This window comes from Paroedura picta, chromosome 3 (genome assembly GCF_049243985.1).
Source record: "Paroedura picta isolate Pp20150507F chromosome 3, Ppicta_v3.0, whole genome shotgun sequence".
NCBI classification, from domain to species: domain Eukaryota; kingdom Metazoa; phylum Chordata; class Lepidosauria; order Squamata; family Gekkonidae; genus Paroedura; species Paroedura picta.
The window spans coordinates 40,621,044-40,642,776 of NC_135371.1; the positions used below are offsets into that span (position 1 = coordinate 40,621,044).

The following is a 21,733-nucleotide window of genomic DNA, read 5'->3' on the forward strand; positions in this document are numbered from 1 at the left end:
CGCTCCATTATCATCCCTAATCTAAAAATTATCCACTTCATGGCTCAGGGATTTGTGCCTTTGAGAGGGAAAAGAAATTCACAGTCTTTGGACTTTTTTTAAAAAAACTGAGAGCTCTGAAAAGAAATTCCATATCAGGCACTAGAGTGCCTGCTTGGCTCCTCCTGAGTGATACCTCATTTCAGATGGATACACATACATGAATATAATTACACACCCCTCAAACAATCCAGTGTATTTCTTTTCCGATGTTCTGTAGCACATCACAATCCTCACCCAAACCCACATTAGCCTCACCATGAAAAGGCACAAGCTTGCCCCCCGATGGTCACTGTGATGTCACTTCCTGCATTGAGGTGCTTTCCCTTTATGCTAATCCAGGTGCCCCCAGAGAGAGGACCCCGTGATGGTGTCACTTGTGAGAATGTGGGATTCTGTCAAAGGGGGAAAGAAAAACACAATATGCCATAGTTCAACAATATCATCGGTATCAAGAAACAACAGAAAAAATGCAGTAAGAGAAAAACCGGGGAAATTCTGTTCATTTCAGCCATTTTGTGCCACTGCATGTATCACACTGTGACGCTACATTCTTTAATTCTACTGGAATCCACTTCGAGAAGGCAGGCAAGAAAATCAAGCACTAGGAAATCAGGCCATTATCAATCCACTGTATCAGTAAAAATGCACACATATGACTAGAAAGACAAAGAGAAACAAACTACTTGATTCATATGCAACACAGAATCACAACACTCTTTTGCATGGATTGCTACAACAAATGTTCAGCAACAAATGTGGTACTTTTCTTTGGGAGAGAATCTCAACAGATGACGGACAAATCCTGTCGGCTAGCCAGCTTCAATTATCACTAACGTGGGAAGCACCGCTATTTGCAAAAGCCACCTCCCGGCACAAAGAAGAAAAACACCACCTCCCTCATCTGTAACACCTCCGAGTCTTTGACTTTCCTTTGGATCTCTTCCAAGTAAGTTGCAGGACAGCCCACTCCAAACTAACTAAAACCTAGGCAAAATTGCTTTCTTGACCGTCAGCCACTAAAAATCTAAATCAGGAGCCTCAACACAGAAAAATTTAAAGCTATACATTTGTATCCTTAATGGCTTGATCACTCCCTGACTGGCAGCCATGTTAGAAGCTTACCATGAAAGTTAGGGCATAACTTCCCATTCCCAAGCATAGGTTTGTTCACAACTCTGTTGGGGACGGAGCAAAACCAAGGGGGATTCAAAGTAAGAGAAACAGCACAAGGAGGACAGATACTATATACCCCTTACCACAAAGGTGAAGCTTTTCGGGGCTGTGGCCTTGTAGTGGGGGGAACAGTCCCTGACACAGACTTCCACAGGTGCATCTTGGATTTTGCTAGGACTGGCTTCTCCAATCTCACAGACAATCCTGGGGGAGGCACAGAAAGCATTCTTTTAACATGTATGCAGTGCTTGAGCAGAGCTGCCCAGAAGAATCTGGGAAGTATTCCAAGACCCCGCTGCCGACATTCCCGCTTTATTTTTTTAGTGCAGGTCAACTACTTCCTTCCAACCTGCCATTGCACTATGATGATAGGCTGCTCTTGAAAAGAAAGTTAATTTCAGGAAATGATTTCTCAGCATACATCCAATATTAGACATGCCATAATGCTTGACCAAGCAGGATATTCATCCTTTCCAGTGCAACAAAAAACGTGAAATAAAAACAGAAACCCCTAGCTCTGCACCCCTGCCCCCATCACAGCAAGTGCATATTGGATGCTGGGTATTGCCTAAAACTGAAACAATGTGATCCAAAAATATCATTGTGATTTGAATATCATTGTGATTTGAATCTGCAAAAAGAAAGGCATCCACGGTTTCTGAGTTCTCTTATGGACCCCTCTCTCTTATGGATCTCGAGCTATAGATTTATGCATGAGGGTGGAAGGAAATTATTTGCTTCCACAGAGATCAGATTTAGACAGTACAAATCTCTCTACATATATTTAGGACTCTGATGGCTAGGATGACTGGAGTTGCATTTAAGGTATGGGATTTTCTTTAAGCTAATGCCAATTCCACAGAGACCTTTCCCTTGCAAAAAAACTCTTCTCAAGCCAAAGCTCCACATTGTATATCCTGGGATTCCACTCTGCTCAGCCATGTGTTGCCATTGGTTTACCACCAATAAAACATGAAGCCAGAAGAGTCCTTCCAACAAAAATGTCATATCGGATCCAAATTCTAATTTCCGAAACATTTTTGCCAGCCTCTGAAACCAAATAGCCGGAAAGATTTATATGTTATTCCTTTCTAGTCACCTGCTCACCCAATTCTTTCTCTACAGAGCACAAGCAGACGTTGGCATGGATGGCATCTCAATTCATCATCAGAACCACACAGTGAGGAAGGTTTGGTTGAGAGGCAACTGTGCCCAGAGTCACCGAGTGAGAGTCATGAGCAAGCAGGGATTGGAACCCAGTCCAAGTCCAATTCTCTTATCAATTATGCCACCCCGTCCTGCCCCCTCTCCATTTTGAGAAAGGTTTCTACACAAACCAGCTAAACCCTGCTGATGGTGAAGTCTGGAACATCCTGGGATGAAGCAGCAAGAAGTCAACTACTCTTTTGTAAAAGGCAGCCCGTACAGTCTGCCTGCCTTTGGAAATCACACATATGTTTCCAGTACTAGGCCTCTCTGCACCTAGTTGTAGCTGCATCAGGGTTAGTGATGTCCCCCTGGAAAGCCCAGCCTTCTTAGCTTTAGGCTACTCACCAGTCTAGGAAGCCAGAAGGCAGATTATATACATACACTGCCATTTTCACACACGCACGCATGTGTGCAACATTGCCACCCCCCTTGTTTGCAGGGTACTTACTGCTCAGCACTGATGTATTCGCTCTCAATGGGAATGCACATCACTTTCCCAACTCGCACCCACCCGCGTACGTCCTCAAACTTCAGGCCCAGGTTTTCGCCAACGATCGTTAAGCGGGTACCCCCCTGACGGGGGCCTGTTTCAGGGAACAGCTACAGGGGAAACAAAACAAAGCAAAAAAAAGAAAAAAAAGAACAGTCATTCAAATGACAAAGTCAAGGTAATCAGTCAGCCTGCCTCCTAAGACACTGTGACACACAACCCACTATTTATCTCCTCACTTAAAAATCTAGCTCACTCCCTTTCTAGGGCTCCAGGTGGGCTGCACTTCAAAACAAACACAGTACCAGATTAACTAAAATGATGAATGCTAAAATCTGGGGTGGCAGGAAACACAGCCACACAATGACAGTCAGCCTGCCTCCCATGATCCACTGATACAACATCCTCATTGCCATCCCTCATACTACAGCAAAGCAAACCAGGTGCTGTTTCACACCAATTATTTGCCACTTACACGGTGACAAAAGTTTCCCACAGTTATGGGTCAGTGTTAAATACAGCTGGTGTGATCTTTTATATTTCTGTCCCATGTCAAAGTTTGCAGCACTCCGAAGTACTTAGCCAGAATCTGTTCTGTAAAGAAGGCATTTTGGCTATGGATAACAAGGGAAGACACTTTGTGCTTTTGAAAATGGCCTCGGGATTCCTCTTGTTTGTGAAGAGTGAAGAAGAAATCTAGGTAACCCTCCTCACTTGAAGACAGATCCACAGGGAGAAAATTTCAGGCTATTTGAAACTAGGTGTGTGCATTCAGTTCACTCGAACTGAAAAAAAAATACCTGAAATATTTCCTGAGCCGAACACAGATTCTCTCATCTGTTTTGGCTAACAGTATAGTCGGCTCAAATAAAAGCTGAATCATTCCAGCCTTTATGCAGGCATATTCAGCAATACCAATCAGCTGTGTATTTCGCTCCCTCCTTTGCAAGAGAGAAGCAAAACGAAACATTGAAATGGCTACTAGCCATTTAAACCTATCAGCTTGACAGGTCCGCCTGTGCACTGTTACATTTAAATGGCTGTCAACCATTTAAACCCTCCCTTTCGCTCTTCACTGTCCAAAGGGAGGGAAAGAAAGGGACCCCAGAAATAGATAGCTGCCATTTCAGAGGGGAAAGAGGACAATGGGGAAAGAAGAAAGAGAAGCAGTGCCTACAGAAAAGTTACAACAGGAAACTGAGCCAATAAAAGAAAAAGAGAGGGGATGAGTATGGGTCAGATAGAGGGTCTTGAAAGAGTCCAGAAACTTGAGAGTAAAGTGGTAGGAAAGATTTAAAAGGCAACAAAATAGGTGAAAAAAGGGAAGGGATCAATGCAAGGTACAAGTTGCAAAGCCCACAAAGGATGGATCTTGATCAGGCAGGAGGGCCAACTGAAGGCAGTGTAAGGCTGGGATGGCTGAAAGTCACTACAGGGGTCCCTTTTGCTTCCCTCCCTTTAGAAGGGGGGAAAGCGAAAGGGAGGGTTTAAGTGGCTGCTGGCCATTTAAAACTATCAATGAATGGGCAGATCTATCAATCTGCTGGGTTTGAATTGCCAGCAGCCACTTCAGTGATCCATTTTGCTTGTTAAGCGGAAGGAGGCAAAATGGACTCAAAGAATTTGGCTTTCCTGCTTATTTCCATATAACATACCAGTATTGTGATACGGAAATACTGATATATTTTTTAATTCAGTACACCTGAATCCCAAAAAATTCCTTTTTTTTTTTTTTGCACACTCCTATTTAGAACTATCTGTTCATAATAAGTGGTCTTCTGAAATTGCACTATTAGAATTCAGGTAGGTGGCTTCAAGTTATTAGAATACGTGTACCTGTAGCAATCCATCTCTTTGGTCCCAAAGAAGCAATGCATGTATCTAATACTCTGGCCTTACAGTAACACAAAGGTGGACCTTTTTGCCCCGGGGCTGCCTGTTCGTATATATTTATTTATTTATTGCATTTTATACTGCTTTCCAACCAAAAAACTCAAAACATCTCAACAAAGCAGTCATAGCCTTGGTCATGACCCTTTCTTTAGATCAACATAGAGAGCTGGTTCATACATGAGTATGCCTCAGGCTCACGCACTGCTCCCTCTTACCTTTGCACAACCCCGATTAACTCTCCGGCTTCCTGTTTTGAAGCAAATCGTTTGACCGTGCCTTCCCATCTTGGCATGGAGCAAAGGACCAGTGCAAATCATATTTTGCTACCTGGCTATAGTTTAGCATGAAAGGAAAAAATGGAAGGAGCACAGGAACCAGAGCCTTTCTAAATAACTAGACCTCTTTATCCTACTGTTTTGGAATCCTCTGCATGTTTAGCCCCCTGAGAAAGGCAGTGGATGCTCCCAGAGAAGCTGCTCTACTCTTTTGCACTGCAGGTTAATAGAGGCACAGACATTCCTTCAGCACTCTCCTCACAAGAGGAATGCCAGTGAATTCTTATAGAGAGATACTCTCTCCTCCCTGCCCAAACCAGATTTGGTATATCCCAACACATGAATGGTTCTGCCAACGCCAGCTGGGGAAGGAAGCCCCAGCAGAGCATGATGCGGCTCATTTGTCAGGATGATTCCCAATAATGTGGACAGGTGTGGCTTGACAAACGCCAGTGTGATGACGGATGAGCAGTGCAGCACAGGCCCACCACTGCCACTAACAAGGTAATTATAGGCAATTTTACACCACATTTTTCTGGCCCTGGTACTCTGTGCACACCTGCAAGTGATAAAGAGGATTAATGGACATCTAGTTGGGAAGACTCTGTGATGGGCCACTGGCAACCCCAAGCCCAGGCAAGCCAGGCCAAGGGGAAAAAAGAGCTTCAGCTATGGCCACCAGCCATGAACTGGAATAACAGAGACAGACTAGCAAAATCGACTGCTGACTGCTTACCTAGCTAGCAACACTATAACTGATGGTTCAGTGGTCCTTGCTGGGACTCGGGACAACCTGTCCTGCCTTTTACTAAACTAGATGCTGCTGGGAAGTGGCAACCTTTAGAAAGACTGCATCTCATTATTTATGCACATTTGCATCCTGCCAGTTTCCAAATGCTCAGAGTAGATAACCCACTAAAAACAGATCAGGTGTACTTTTCAAAAATATTACTAAGCAGAAAACCCACTGGCCTTCTGACACTGTCCAAATGGAAAAGGCTTACACTGACTTTGGAAATGCCCAGGCTCTGGCACAAATCCAGGAGAAGGGATTTCTATATTTATGAGGCAGCTGAGTTTCCCCACTGTCTGTTCTTGCACAGATTGTATTGTTAAGGAGACACACATGGCGTTGATTAGAATTGTTGGGATAAAATCATAAAGTAGGAAAGAGATTTCAAAGTTGTGTGGGAGCCCCAAATGTTTGGTGCTCTGACCTGGAAACTTATTCTGCTTATATAATAGTGAGAGCCAGCACAGATCCTGAAGCGCACATACAATTGGCCTGAGACAATTTTGTGTCCAAGACAAAAAATTAAAATCGGACTCCACATGACCTTGGAACTAATTAATCACCTGCCGCCTTTTGATGACATTCCAAAATCTACTGGTCATAACAAACTGCTCATGATAACAGTGGGCCTAGGTTCAACATGCAGGTGGCATTCCGACCCCAAGGCAACACACCTTTGAATAGCTGCAGCCCCTTCATATTTGTCAACTGTATACAGTATACTAGAACAGTTGTCCCCCCCCCCCCAGTCTGTGAAACGGTCCCGGTCCGGGGACCAGTCAGTACCGGGCCATGCCTCCTCCTCGTCCTCCTCCCTGGCTGCTGCCTCAGGGGCTGCCCTGCCACTCTGCCGCCAGCTCACCCTTGGTGCTTTCCAGCAGCCGCCATGGCCGGGGCTCCCCCTCGGCGTAGCACTGCACAGCTGCTGCTGGCAGTGGCCCCCAGTGGGCGGCAGGAAGTCAGGGGCACCGGCGGGAAAGCATGAGGGGCTCGGGTGGCGGTGGCCCTCGGCAAAATACCCCCCCCCCAGGCCTCAGTAAAAATGTCAAGCGCTGACTGGTCCCCAGTGATAAAAAGGTTGGGGACCACTGTACTAGAACACTCCATTTGCACCTGATAGGTTGGATCCAGATTTTCCAGTGGTGGAATGGTGCTGTTTTGTTCCTCCCTCCAACACATATTGCAGCTAACTAATGTCTATGAATTGGTGCCCCAACAAAGGACCCTGAGGAATGACATCGGGAAAGGGGAACCAGTGGAAATTAGTTTGGATCCCACCCAATGTCTGTTCTCCTTTTTCTTCAATCACATCTTCCTCTTACAGTCTTCTGAAGCCACCCCAAAAGGGAAGTTTGGGTCCCAGAATTAGTGTCAGGTCTGGTTTTTAAATCACCTTCTTCAAAATATTCTGCACCGTATACACTAGATTTCAGGGGTAGGGGGAGCGGGTTGTAGGGAAAGAAGCAAATTGATTGACAGCCATTTCCTCCAGTCATTGGTTGAAAGGTAAAGAGTGCCCTTTCGAGGTTCCTGGGCAAGGAAACAGCATCTGACATTAAACACAACAGAGTCCTCACTTTTCTTTTTTTCAAACCTCCAACACCACCACACTCCACTGACTAAGCTACAAAAAGAGATTGTGTGGAAAATTACCACTAGGCAGAAAGGTCATGGATTGCGCAAAGCCAGTGGGGAATCGGGTAGCCGAAACCCATAAGCCCCAGCTCCCAGCTTTGCTCTCTGTCTTGCAGGCCGCTCAAGTTAAGGTAACTTATAAAGCAGGCCTAGGGCAATTGCATGCCACATTTCAGGATTTATACAACTGTCAAACCGATTTGAGCTTCAGGGGATTGTCGTTTGCTTAAACTCAATCCAATCATCTCCCAAAGTCCTGGATCAGAACTCATTAAGGCAGCTGCTGCAGCAAGCAACCCGAGTCATTCTTTCCTAAATTGGGCACCTCTGGAGTGTTTGGTGAGCCGCGGCTGTTTGTTTGGTATTGTTAAATTAGAGTTAAGGGCTGCTGCGGCATGTTAGATTTCCCCTCCACTGCAGCAAAACTGACAAGGGCCACATGTTTGGGGAGCAGCAAGTCTGGGAAAAAAGTTGACACTGTTTGACACGCTGTGCAGGGAGGTCACTGCTAAACAAGGCACATGGGAGTGAGAGCTGGCAAGGAAATCTGGCTCCTTCCCTCCCCACACAGACAGGCTCCCACCCAGCTACGGCCTTGGCTAAAAGCAACCTTCTTCTGCTAATTGGTTTCAGTGTACGTTCTCTCAAATCCGATGAAGGAACTGGGCAAGACATACACCAATGACCATAACCAGGGATAATGGCATCCACTAGCCATCTGGGTGCACCAATCACCCATTTCAGAATGGCCTTTCTGTAGCTGCATGTATAAAACCAACATTCAAAAAATATTCCAGCTTCAAAAATATCTGCTAGTGCAGCCTAGAAAACATGGCAGTTACAAGGGCTGAAAGGGGCCTGAGGCACACGGCTCTACCGGACGAGATAGCTCTGATCCATCTTTGTCATGTTCCTGTGTGGCAGCCGCACTTCTTATTTCAGCCGAGAGACAAGCCTTTTGAAAGTCAAAGCAGTACTGGTGCCCATAATGTGGCAACCTGGGAGGATAGACTTGCTTTTCATCTTTCTATCAGGTTCTATTATCATTGCTCTTCTCTACCCTTTCTCCTTGAATTGCTTGCTTGCTTGCTTGCTTATTTATTTGCCTTTTTTACACCGGGGCTCCCAACCGTTTTGAGCCCGATACCTCTGGCACTCAGACCCAGCATGCTGGGCACAACCACACTTTGGCCGCTGAAGGGGGCAGGGCAGGGCCAGTCACAAAGACAGCTGACTTCAGTCATAGTATGAAGATTCTTGCGGTGTGGTGGGCAGCTGATGCAAACACAACTTTGGGGACCTCTGATTTGTACCTTGCCTTTCTCCCCAACAGGGACCTAAAGTGGCTTATATCACACTCCTCTCATTTATAACAATCCTGTGAAGGAGGCTTGTCCAGTAGCGTGTGACTTGCCCAAAGTCTCCACACAAGCTCTGGAGGGCAAAGTTCCTAGACTGACACCAACTACTATAGTAGTACACTGATTCACACAGGTCTTATATGATGTCCATCAAGGCAGTGCGCCATTTTCATGATCTACCGCTGACTCCTCCTGAAGCCCACGAGGCCTTCCAGACTTCAATCAGAGAAGCCCCAGAATAGAACAGCGCAAGCCTCAAGGCATTCCCTGGATTTCCTTGTGCAGGGCTAACAATTAGTGCTGCAGGTTCTTAATTCCGTTTTAATTATTTAGGGATGCAGAGAGCAGCACTAGTACCAAATGCTGGCACCCTCCCAAAAGCGGCAGGTCCACAGCGCAGGTGTTATCGAACCCATTTAGTAGCTCTGACGCTGCATTATGTTTTCAGGTTAACCAACTGATCTTCCCTTCTTTGTAGAACTCGTATTTCGAGTGGAAGAATGTCAGAGTTGGCCTGTGCACAGCCAGGACCTCCCAATCAAATGCTGGTACAATGAATTTAACCACAATGCAGGAGTTTAGCTTCACCCCCTTGTTGAAAGGGGAAGTGTCTCACCCTGTCTCTGAATGTTCTCCTTGCTTTAGAAATCCATTGCTTCTTAACGAACATCAGATCATCTTGGAAAGAGATCATATTTCTCATCTGAGCCGCACAATTACTGCCCCGCCTCCCCCAGCTGTCCAAGTACTTTCTCTCACCTAAGGAGCAAGAGTCTTTTTTCAACATTACTAAGAGGTGTTATATCTATTCCTTTGCTGTTATATGGATCCAGCAATGCTTGTGGCTTTCAAAGCCTCTGATGTCCCACACCCTAAATATTCATTACTTGCAATCTCAAAAATGAGTAGCTTCAGTTCCTTGCATTTTAGGGGAGATACGTGGTCATTAAGGAGAAGCTGAGAGCACTGGCAAGAGTTAGGGCCATGTTAGCTGTGGTGGGAGTTGCCTTCTGCTCCACTCAGATGGGGTGGGCAGCTTTATTTTTTACAACAAAAGGCACATGTGGGTGAAGGGTGCTGAACCCTCCTGTGCTTTACTTCCTGTTGTTTCAAGCCCTTTCTTTCCAAGACCAGCTATGCAAGCAAGACAGAATAGGAAGAAGTGCCAGGAAAGAAAGAAGGGCAACGCAATGTCCGAAGGACCTCTGGGACAAACTTCCATTTCCTGCTGGGAGGAGAGTTTGAATGAGCAGAGCCCTGATTTGTTTGCACTCCTTTTTGATAGACCAATGGCAATGGGATAAAAGGGGAGAAAGAGAGAATTAGGGGAGGGACCATGGCTCACTGGTAGAGCATCTGATTGGCATGCAGAAGATCCCAAGTTCAATCCCCAGGAGCTCCAGGCAAAAGGACCAGGCAACAGATGATACAAAAAAACTCAGCCTCAGACCCTGGAGACCTCAAATTAAGGCTCTGGAGAGTCACTCCCAGTCAAAGTAGACAATACTGATCTTGATAGACCAAGTGTCTGATTCTGCATAAGGCAGCTTTATGAATTCAACTGTTCTCAGCTCTCTCCAGCATAGCTGTCAATTGAGAGGAAGGGAAGGTAGGCACAGTGGAGGGGCCCATGGACATGCCGGGCTTAAGAGCCCATACAAGCTTCTGCCTTGCTGGAAAAGGACAGATGGACTGATGATTTTAAAAGTGCCATAACAAAGAGTTAATTGCTGAGACAGCTGATGGCTGGCATGTTTCTCCTACTATGCAATTTCTTTATGGTTTAACATGCCATGCTAATATTTCTGCTTTGTTTCAGCTTTGTTCAAAATTTTTTACTTGGCTTTAATTTCCATGATCTTAATTCTATTACATAGTTTACCAAACGTCCCGTCCTATTGACCGCACTGACTTACACTGTGTTATCCGCCTTGATTCCCTGTATGAATGGTGGACTATAAATAACATAGATAAATAAATACTACAAATAGGTACAATCTGTGCAAGGAGCAGATTTAGACTGTATAACGGGAACATCTCTCCCAACTGAAAGAACAGTACAGACAACGGAGAAAATCACCCAAAAGGCACAGTTTAGGCCTATGGAAAGTCTACGATGGACGGTCACAGCCCTTTCCATCTCCGAGCAACCATTACCCTAAATATGGAATAGTGCGGTGTAAGAGACGGAGCTGTGAATCCAGGATGTCCTATTTTATGTCACAATTTTAGCCTTAAATTCCTCAGGTAGAATTACTCTTTCAGTCCATAACCCCATTCCTTCGTCTGTATGATGGAGCAAGAATGCTGTGCTAAAGGTGACCCAAGCAAGCAAAATGAGAATGGAAAGAATGCTAACTATTCTTATTATACTGAGAATCTGCGACACGGAATCCGTGATTTTGGCTGTTAAGTGTTTCTGTCACCCCTGCAGTGATCCTGGCCATTAAACTTTTCCTGTCATCCTCCCCATTTCATAGCCATTATTTCTTTTTAAAGAAGTACTAATTTGCCAAAGCAGACACTTGCACGCGTCAGAATGAGTGGCGGGCAGGGGCCTTCAGAGGAGTTAACCTACTCTGCAAGGCCAGCACAGTGCCCCACAATGCCAATAAGCAATAAAAAGCTAGCAGCTTTGGGGAGCATGAGAGACACTCCTCTAATTTCCAGCCTTCATCAGATAAGACACTGAAACCCAAATAGATTAGATACTGTGCTAAGATTTGGGTAATTAACACCACCAAAGCCTGCAATCCGTGGGTAAATAGAACATATCAAATAGAATTACCCACCATTCCCTCTTAATGCACTTGGAGCCTGGCCCAACAGACATGTTAACATTAATATACACAGCCTTATTAAATGAAGGTCATAAAAGCTGTCAGAGACGAGAGATGACAAACTACCAGCCCTCAGGAAGTAAAAGGAAGGGTGGCAGAGGATGGAAAAAAGATAGACTGCCATCCCATAATTTACTGATCAGGAATTGTGAGAAATCCTGACAGCTCCCACTGAAAGGACTGGGTTTAGGTTCAAGAATGAACCCTGAGCACATATTAAGGAAACCAGCATGAAGACTAAGCATAAACCATTCCTTGCTCTGCTATGGCAACTTTCATCACTTGATTCTGCATTAAAGATACATATTCATTCTCAGTGTGGTGCAAACAATTTAGATACATCGTCTGTGCCTTGAAAATTAATAGCTTGAAAATGCAGAAAATGTCTGTAGCATCTGCCTGCGTCACACTTTAGAATTTATTTGTGTATTTATTTATTTTTCAATTTATACCCCACCCCTCCCAGCGTGCTGGCTCAGGGTGGCGTCCAACATTTAGTTTATAAAACATATATACATAATAAATACAGAGTTTAAATAAAAGTAATAAAACTATAAGCCATACAGTCTTAAAAACAATCATATCAGCTGCCTAGCCCACTGGTTCATTAGGAGCATTAAATTCTCACTTTCAGGGGGGGATATCCCTGGAGAGTACTACTTTCATACCGTGGTTTCTTGACAGCTCTAGAATGGTTTCCTGAATGGATGGGAGTTAAGTCTTTCTTTATCCATACAAGTGATGCACTAAGCTGTTTACTACCCAAAGAAGTCACAAAGTGGCTTACAATCGCCTACCCTTCCTCTCTCCACAACAGATATCCTGTGAGGTGAGGAGAGAGCTCTGAGAGAACTGTGACTGGCTCAAGATCACCCAGCTGGCTGTGTGTGGAGGAACGAGGAATCAAACCCAGCTCTCCAGATTAAAGGCCGCCATGCTTAACCACTATACTACGCTGGCTTTCGGCATAAGAAGCCTTCAACAAACCAATATTTGTTGTGACATCTGAATTCGATTTGATTTTGGTTTAGAATCATAGTCTGGAAGCAAGGAACAAAACACCCAATTCAGATGTCACAACAAACTGCTGTTTACAGAAGACTCCCTTGATTGCAATTGTGACAGCACAGGAAAGGAAGAACCCACGAAGCCCAATACTTTGGCTCATTTTCATCACACAAATCAGGGGGTTTGTTGCGACGCCTGAATATAGCCATTATCTATCTCCACTCTACAAACAGACAGGAAACAAAACTGTCACAAGGAGGAGGAGGGGAAATATAATAAGAGTTAGGCATAAAGCATCAGAATGAATTCTACACATTTCTCTATTTCATACCTATCTGGATCATCCCACAGGACTAAAAGCCATAACAGTTCCTTATATTTATGTTCACTCACAGATCATGGGAAAAGGGGAGACTAACCCATCTTCTACACCTGAATAAAGAGACTCCAGAAAGTGAAGCAGATCGAGGAACTAAAGTAGCTCCATTGTGGGAGATAGTCCTAGACAATCAGAACCAGCACATGCCCCTTCTGAGCTACGCCAACCTTCTCAGTCATGCTTTCCACATTCCAGAACTTGGAGACTGCAATTGGTATACAATCCAACAGCTTGGCAGCTATCGGGAGCTAGATGGAGCATGAATATTACTCCGACAGTGCAGTCATTCCATTGGCTGCCCACTGGTTACCAGTATCAATTTAAAGTATAAAAGCCCTTCATGGCCATGGACTGTCATAGCTCTTGATACCACCTCTCCCACTATGTTCCCCTTGAGAGCTTTAATCAAAGGAGCAGGGCCTTCTGCAAATGCCAATCTGTGAATGAGCAAAACCCATATGCCTTCTCCATTGGAGCCCCCACCTTGTGGAATATCCTACCTGAGGAGGTCAGGAAGGCTTCCATTCTCCTGGGTTTCCACAAACTATGCAAAACTGAATTATTCAAGAGGGGTTATCTAGGCAGCCAACAGAGTTGCCTTGAGTCCAAGTCTTGAGTCTTTTTTTACATGATTTATAAAATAAAATTTCCCGCTGAGCAGTGAGAATAAATTTTTATCTCCGCAACCAACACAAGCCTACCTTGATTATTTTGGGATCTGCACAGCGGCTGTCGCCGTTGCTGGCATGCATCCAGCTGCTCTCATAGGCGGGGCAGTGCTGGCGCAGGGAACACCGCTTTTCTGAAACACACCAGCCGCACTCAAATCGCGGATCGGCCTTAAGGCACAGCCCACAGCTTTCGCGCAGAGCTGAGCATTTGTATAGGTGAGCTGCAAACAGGAAAACACAAATCCTTGCTTACAAAGGGAAGCTGTGCTGAGAACTGCACTGGTCATTTCTGAAAATGGAAACTCAGGGCATAACTGTCCCCATTTACTTACCTGATCAGCCCAAGAACCTGTTTCCGCCACCCACCCACCCACCCACCTGTTTCCGCCATTATCAGCTTCATTAAAAAATGGGGCCATCGGGGAGCTTACAGTGCAGATTCATAACATCTAGATCTCAGTTGAGAGTCAGAATCCAAGACATGTTAAGATTGGAAATTTCAATTGGTTTGAACTCTGCCCGAAATAATTCTGCCCAGTATAATTCTTATGATTTCCTTGAAAGTAACCATGCAGAGTATTCTTTGTTAGAGAACCTAACTCTGTTAAGAACGGACATGTCGTCAGTTCATCTCATGGAAGCCACATTAGTAAAAACAACCTCACTTATGTCATTCTGCTTTATTTATGCCTTTTACCTCAAAAAAAAATATATATATATGCCTTTTACCTCAAAAATGGCTGCTGGTCAGAAAGTGATATTAATTAGTACAGCCAGAGTACAGAGATAATGTCTCTGAACAACAATATGTCATTTGTGGAGGATGGACAATATAACATGGTGGAAAGAAGAAAAGCTAAACAGTAGGATATGAAACCAGTGCTTCCTAGACTTGCATTTCAGCCTGCTCCATATTTTGTTTACAATAAATAATAATCTAGTTAAAATCCATACTCTTCCCCACCCTCTTAAATCCCCTATGCTGGACTGGGAGAACCTAAAATGGTGGGGGGGGGGTTCCAAGGAGGAGGAGGGAGGTCCACATCATTCACAAACAGCCATGGCCTCAACATAAGCCCAGTGGAAGAGGGCCATTGAGCAGGCCCTGAAGAACTTTGACAGCTCATTCAGGGCCTGGATTTCAACTGGCAACTAATTCCACCAGCTCAGGCTCTGATTGAGGTCAGATGAGTATCTTTGGGGCCAAGGATTTCCAGCAAGTTGGTATTCGTAGAGTACAAAACACTCCATGGAACATACTGGGAGATGCGGTCACTCAGGTACACAGGGCCAGGACTATGTAGGTCCTTAAAGGTCTACATAGTTTACATAGGGCCTTAAAGGACCTTGAACCTGATCTGGAACTCCACTGGCAGCCAGTGCATCTGCTGAAAGTCAGACTGAATATGAGCCCTACATGGGGCCCCAGTGAGGACCCGCGCAGCTGCGTTCTACACCAGATGTAATTTCCAGGTCAGGATCAAGGGTAGCCCTGCATAGAGTAAGTAAGGAAGATGGTTTACAGGTTCTGCACCAGAAAGGGTTTCTTGGTTCCATTTCTGATGCTAGCTGCCACCAGCTCTTTGTGAAGAACACTTGATATACCGGAGGGTGTGTTGTTTATCTGTCCATCACTTACCTTGAATGTTCTGTGGATTATCAATGATGAAGTTCCCATTCCACACCACAGAAAGGTTCACTGGGAGGTCACTGATGTCATTCCCTTCATAGAAATACTGCCAGAGAAGAGACAACAAAGAGTTTATTAGTCACCCTTACATACAAAAGTACAGAAAAGGAACAAGAATCAAACCAGAGGGGAGCTTTACTATTCTGCCTCTTTCCAAAAAGCACCAATCTGAATCCGCTGCTGCCTGTGACCACAGGCCAAGAGCAAGACGGACTGGGCAGACTCAAAACCCTCAAAATTCTCCTCCTCTGAGAGCAGCACAATCTTCCTTGCCTTCCCAGTTTCATGTTGCATCCCATAATATAACTAAATTCAGATCATGTGCAAAATTCTACTCAGATTACACACTTAATATTTTCATATCACTGATGTAGAACTTGGTAAAGGACAACCAAAATATACGCAACCTATAACAAATAGAATTTCAAAGTCTCCAATGTTACAACATTCTTAGTGTGCAATGTTGCAATGTTGTCAGCATATACATACAATAACAACTAATATTATTTGATTCTAATATGTATTCATCAGCATACAGAGATAGTCAGAGATTTGCTCCTCAGATGATAACCATCTTCAACTTGAAGGGCTGTCATATAGAAGATGGAGCGGAGTTGTTTTCTGTTGTCCCAGAGGGTCAGACCAGAACCAATGGGTTTAAATTAATTCAAAAGAAGTTTTGGCTAAACATCCGGAAGAGGTTCTTGGCAGAGTGGTTCCTCAGTGGAACAGGCTTCCTTGGGAGGTGGTGGGTTCTCCTACTTTGAACGTTTTTAAGCAGAGGCTAGATAGTCATCTGACACAAATGCCGATTTTATGAATTTAGGCAGATTGTGAGTGGGTGGGCAGGAAGGGATGTGCCAGTGTTTGTCTCTTGTGGCCTTTCCTTGCATACCCAGGGAATTGCAAATTGCCTCTGTGGGATGGTCGGTGAATTTCTTCCAGGCCAGGCTGGATTCTGGAGATTTTTGGTGGAGGGATCACTTGGGCATGAAATTGGGGTCACCATGGGTGGGCAAGGTAGTTGTGAGTTCCTGCATTGTGCAGGGGTTAGGATTAGTTGACCCTGGAGGTCCCTTTCGACTCTTATGATTCTATGATAGAAACAGGAGTGTTTGTGACCAATTAACAATGGTGACACCTAAAACTAAGCAACAGTTGGAGCATTGCTTTTTGCTTCCCAGAGCTGGCAATATTGGGTTCTGCCTCCACGGGAGTACAGGAAACAAAGCTCCCATATAGGAAATGAAAATGTAGCAGACCTAGGGCAGGCCAGGTCTCTGAGAGGGCTGGTTTCTGAGAGACACAAATTTGGAATTATATCTCCATCTGACAGCACATGCCCCTTCCCTTCCTCTCGAGTACTGAAAGATACACCCAATCTCTAGCCCAAGCCAAACTTCTGGCAGCCCCATCAATATTCCCTCCACAGTGCCTGCACGCGTGTGGAGGCTTAATCGATATGAAGACAGGAAGGCAGTCGGAACCTTCCCTGACAGCTAATGACCTCCTTCGGCGAGAGATTCTCCGCTTCTCTCTGGAGAAAATGACAGGCGTGTCAGGAGAGATTAAATGAAAGAGTCATGGCTTGCTGGAGTCTGTTAGGGAGCCCTGAATGCTACAGCATCAGCTCTCTTCAGTTTGGAGCACCCCCTCCACCCCTTCCAGGAGCCCCTGGCTGTGTTGTCTTGTGACACAAGGATCACCGCAGCATGTGTCCGTCCCTCTCTACTTCTCCCTATGGCAAACTCAAGCCCCCTGCTCCCCAACTAACCTCCTGGTTTCTGTTCCTTGGCTTTTTGTCACAGGTTTTTTTGTGCTTAATTCAGTGATAACTGATATCTATAAAGCATTCAAACAGCACAAAATTTCAAACTGGAAGGTAACCCTACCCCCCAAAGGAACTCCTGAGCAAAAGTGATGAGGGTGTTTCAAACACTCCCATGCAAAATAACATCTTTATAAACCATAAACTGTATTTTTAAAGAATGTCATGAACATGTATTTACATCTTCTCAGGGTTTGATGCCATACAGGGAAATGCAGATATGACTGGCCCAAATCTCTCTTTCTCTCGGATTCTCTCTACAGTATTCTCCCATGAGTAAAATGTAGCTACACAAAGGTATCAAAGATGGCAGTCAGTGGTGCCCAATCATTTTGTTAGAAGAAACAAGGAGGACAACGTTGCTCAAAATTTTTCTTTTTGTATCCAAGAACATGCAAGGGAGCAGGACATCAGCTGGGTTTGATCAAAATGACAATGTGGTACAAAGCACCATAGTTACTCCTAGACCTCTATTAAGCCTACTTAGCCTCCACAGCTACTGAGTATCTTCTGAGGAAGGTAAATTACCCAGGTCATTTTCACTCTTGGAGGGAAACTCCCATTCCTGGGTAGGAACACCATACAGTCCAGCCACTGAAGCCAGTAACTGAAAAGTGTTTGTAGTGGTGGTGGTGGTGGGATGCAAGCAGAAGGCTAGTATCTGAGACTGATGCCTCCCATAATTATCTATAGTCACCTTCACAGAGTTCATTCAGATTCCAATAGCTAGGGTTTCCAGATTTGGGGTGGGAAAATACCTGAAGATTTTTGGGGTGAAGCCTGCAGAGAGTGGGGTTTGGGGAGGGGAGGGACTTCTATGGGGTGCAATGCCATACTTTCCAAAGTGGCCACATTCTCCAGGTGAACATCTCTGTTACCTGCAGGTCAGCTGCAATACCAGGAGATCTCCAGCTACAACTCTAGCCACAGCATCTTGCGAGACTTCTACTGCATATTCCACTGCATATTCTATTGGTGGACCTCCTGATGGCACCTGGGTTTTGGCTACTGTGTGACACAGAGTGGTGGATTGAATGGGGCATTGGCCCATTTCTTTAAAAATATATATTTTATTATTATTATTATTATTATTATTATTATTATTATTATTATTATTATTATTATTAGATTTATAGCCCGCCACTCCCTTGCGGCTCGTGGCGGGTAACAATATCGCAATTCCCCATTAAAACCCCATAAAACAATAATAACATTGCCAATATTGCCGGCATGGCAAGAATGGCAGCTCAACTCCCCCCCCTCCCTCCCACTACTAGCGGGTGGAGAGGAGGTCCTGATGATGTTTTGCTTCGGGTCCAGAACCCGAGTCCCCGGGGGAGGCATAGATCTATTATCAGCCCCGGCCTCAACCATAAACCTGGCGGAAGAGCTCCGTCTTGCAGGCCCTGTGGAATGTTGAAAGATCCCGCAGGGCCCGCAGCTCTCCCGGGAGCTCATTCCACCAGGTCGGGGCCAGGACCGAAAAGGCCCTGGCCCTGGTCGAGGCCAGGCGTGCTTCCCTAGGGCCGGGAACGACCAACAGGTTTTCACCCACAGAGCGCAAGGCCCTGCGAGGGGCATAGGGCGATAGGCGGTCCCTCAGGTATGTGGGTCCCAACTCGCGTAAAGCCTTGAAGGTTAGAACCAGAACCTTGAACCGGATCTGGGCAGCAATTGGCAACCAGTGCAGCTGCCTCAGCACTGGCTGGATGTGGGCCCTCCAAGATGTGCCAGTAAGGACCCTAGCAGCTGCGTTTTGCACTAGCTGAAGTTTCCGGATCAAGGACAAGGGAAGGCCCGCGTAGAGCGAGTTACAGAAATCTATTCTGGAGGTGACCGTTGCATGGATCACTGTGGCTAAGTGTTCGGGGGACAGGTAGGGCGCTAATAGTCGGGCCTGGCGAAGGTGGAAAAACGCCTGGCCCGCTACTTTTTTGACCTGTGCCTCCAAAATCAGGGAGGCATCAATGGCCACACCCAAGTTCCTGGCCTGGGACGTGATGGTGAGTTGCGTCCCTGCCAGGGTGGGTAAGCGCGCTTCCTGGTCCTGCCCCCTACGTCCCAGCCACAGGACCTCCGTCTTGGAGGGGTTGAGTTTCAGGCGACTCTGCTCGAACCATTCTGTCACTGCTTCCAAACATCTGGCGAATGGTTCCGGGGGGGAGTCCGGGCGGCCGTCCATGAGGAGATAGAGCTGGGTGTCATCAGCGTACTGGTGGCAACCCAGTCCAAAACTCCGTACCAGCTGGGCCAGAGGGCACATAAAGATGTTGAATAATGTGGGGGAGAGGACCGCACCCTGAGGGACCCCACAAGGGAGTCTATAGGAACGCGAGAACTCATCTCCCACTGCAACCCTCTGGGTCCGGTCCTGGAGAAAGGAGCGTATCCAGCGTAACGCTGTGCCCCGTATCCCCGTGCCGGCAAGGCGGTGGACCAACAGCTCGTGGTCCACGATGTCAAAAGCGGCCGACAGGTCCAGAAGAACCAGCACTGCCGACCCGCCCTTATCCAGCTGGCGACGGAGGTCATCCAACAGGGCGACCAGCACCGTCTCCACCCCGTGGCCAGGTCGAAAGCCAGACTGATATGGATCGAATTTCTTAACATTTATAACCTGTCCCCTCTGCAAAAGTGTTTTCTTACACTCATAAATCAGCAACAAAAATGAAACCTTAAATCCTAGCAGCTGCTTTTGAACTGTAAACCGCGTTGGAAGGCAATCTAACTAAAAATCAGGACATAAATACACATACACACACATAACCACACAAATGAACTTTGCTGTCCTCTGAATATTCCAGACAAAATTAACAAAATAGGTCAGCACCCATGTCTTGAAGTCCTTTTCAGAGGTCCCTTGCCAACTCTGAGCTCCCCTGAAATCTTATAGGCCTTATCCCCATAAGGCCTAAGCAACTTCCCACATGCTATAGAATGCAAGGGCCAGGAAAGTCCAGCTGTGTATGGTACAACTTCCATTACCCAAATAGCCCAGGGAACACTAAAATATTAATCAAAAGTTCTGAAAAATGCATTGCTAAGGTCTGTGTGCACAAGGTGAATATGATCACAAGAATTTGCAGATAACTGATGTTTGTATGATGGAGGAGGAGGGTTTCTGCATACATTTTCATCCCACTCCTTTGTAGTTCTGTCCCTCTAATTAGAGATAAGAAGCCCCCTACAAGAATAACCCAGGAAGCTAGGTACATTTGCATTAAGAAGAAGCAACCATCATTCAGTAAGTGGGAAGTATGGGGGGGTGGGGGGCAGCAGAGAAGGATTTAGCTGTGACGAGCAGCGTGGCAGCATAAGTGAAATTGGCATTTTCAATTTGTACTCTGACATGTCTCATTTGGGGCCCTGGCATCTCAGGAAGGCATACAGCCTGCAGCTGTCCGAAACACTTATTTGCATTTCTCTGCCCTGGCTCCTTTTGGAAATGAGTTCCCTTCTGATTCGGGTGGCGGGGTGTGTGTGTGTGTTGGGGGGCTTGGTAGATTACTTAACTCTTCAGTTACTTGCCCTGAAGCAAATAACTCACACAAAAGGAAGGGAGAGATGAAATTCACAGGGCTGCCTCAGATTAATACATGCTCTCCATCCTTAGAAGATCCTTCCCAGCGGTAATGAAGACGTATCGAGATTCGAAGCAACATATGGCACAGGAGAATGATAGAAACAAAATGAGGGTTCACAACCCAAGCAATGAATATTCAAGACACAAGTGTCTTGCAGCCACTAGGCGAGCAGCTAATACACAGGCAAAAAGCTGAAGGATCATTAAGAGCTATCGCCATCCAGACAGTTTATAAAATGCATTTAGTTTTATCGTCAACAATACTGAGATTTTAACTCTGAAATAAGCTTGTACTAATCTTGCAATAGGGAAAGTGAGGGGTGGTCATCTACATCCTTTCCTTCACATCTTGCCTCTAAACAAGGGCTGCTATATACCGGGGAGGGCGGTATATAAATCCAAATAAATAAATAAATAAAAAATAAATATATCATTCTGTTGTGTTTCTCCAGATGGAAATACAATGGGCTTTGTGGCTGTTGCCAGTCTTAAGAGTTCTTCATTTCCCCTCAACTTCTTTCTGGTACAAGAAAGAGATACTGGCACACAAGAGCAATGATTAGGGGCCTGCAGGAAGCTGTTATTGACCACAGGCAACCGGGCAAGTACCTCATTAAGGAGGCTGAGTTGAGCCCACAGGAACGTTCAAATAATGTTCTTCATTCCCACTGCCCCACCGCAGACTGTGCAATGGTTAGAACCCAGATTGTCATTCAGTATGATGACTCAGTTGGCTCCAGAATCACATCCAATACTGTCTAGAACCATGAGGGTTGATTAGCATGTGATTGTAGAACTTTTAAAATCTTTCTTGAAGTGTTTTGCCAGACTGCACCACTAAACAAAGCTATTGCTGGGTAGGA

At 45.5% G+C, this 21,733-nt stretch overlaps 1 protein-coding gene across 11 annotated transcripts in view; it reads right to left on the reverse strand.

Annotated features, from left to right (window-relative positions):
• Window positions 1-21,733, reverse strand: part of PLXNA1 (plexin A1) — a 424,561-nt gene that overhangs the window by 79,360 nt on the left and 323,468 nt on the right. For all 11 annotated transcript variants that reach the window (XM_077325380.1, XM_077325387.1, XM_077325383.1 and 8 more), the window contains exons 11-15: window positions 15,409-15,505; window positions 13,800-13,990; window positions 2,873-3,024; window positions 1,299-1,419; window positions 298-434 (exon numbers count right to left, since the gene is read on the reverse strand). In XM_077325380.1, the coding sequence (XP_077181495.1) occupies window positions 298-434; window positions 1,299-1,419; window positions 2,873-3,024; window positions 13,800-13,990; window positions 15,409-15,505 (698 nt within the window). The remainder of the gene's footprint in view (window positions 1-297; window positions 435-1,298; window positions 1,420-2,872; window positions 3,025-13,799; window positions 13,991-15,408; window positions 15,506-21,733) is intronic.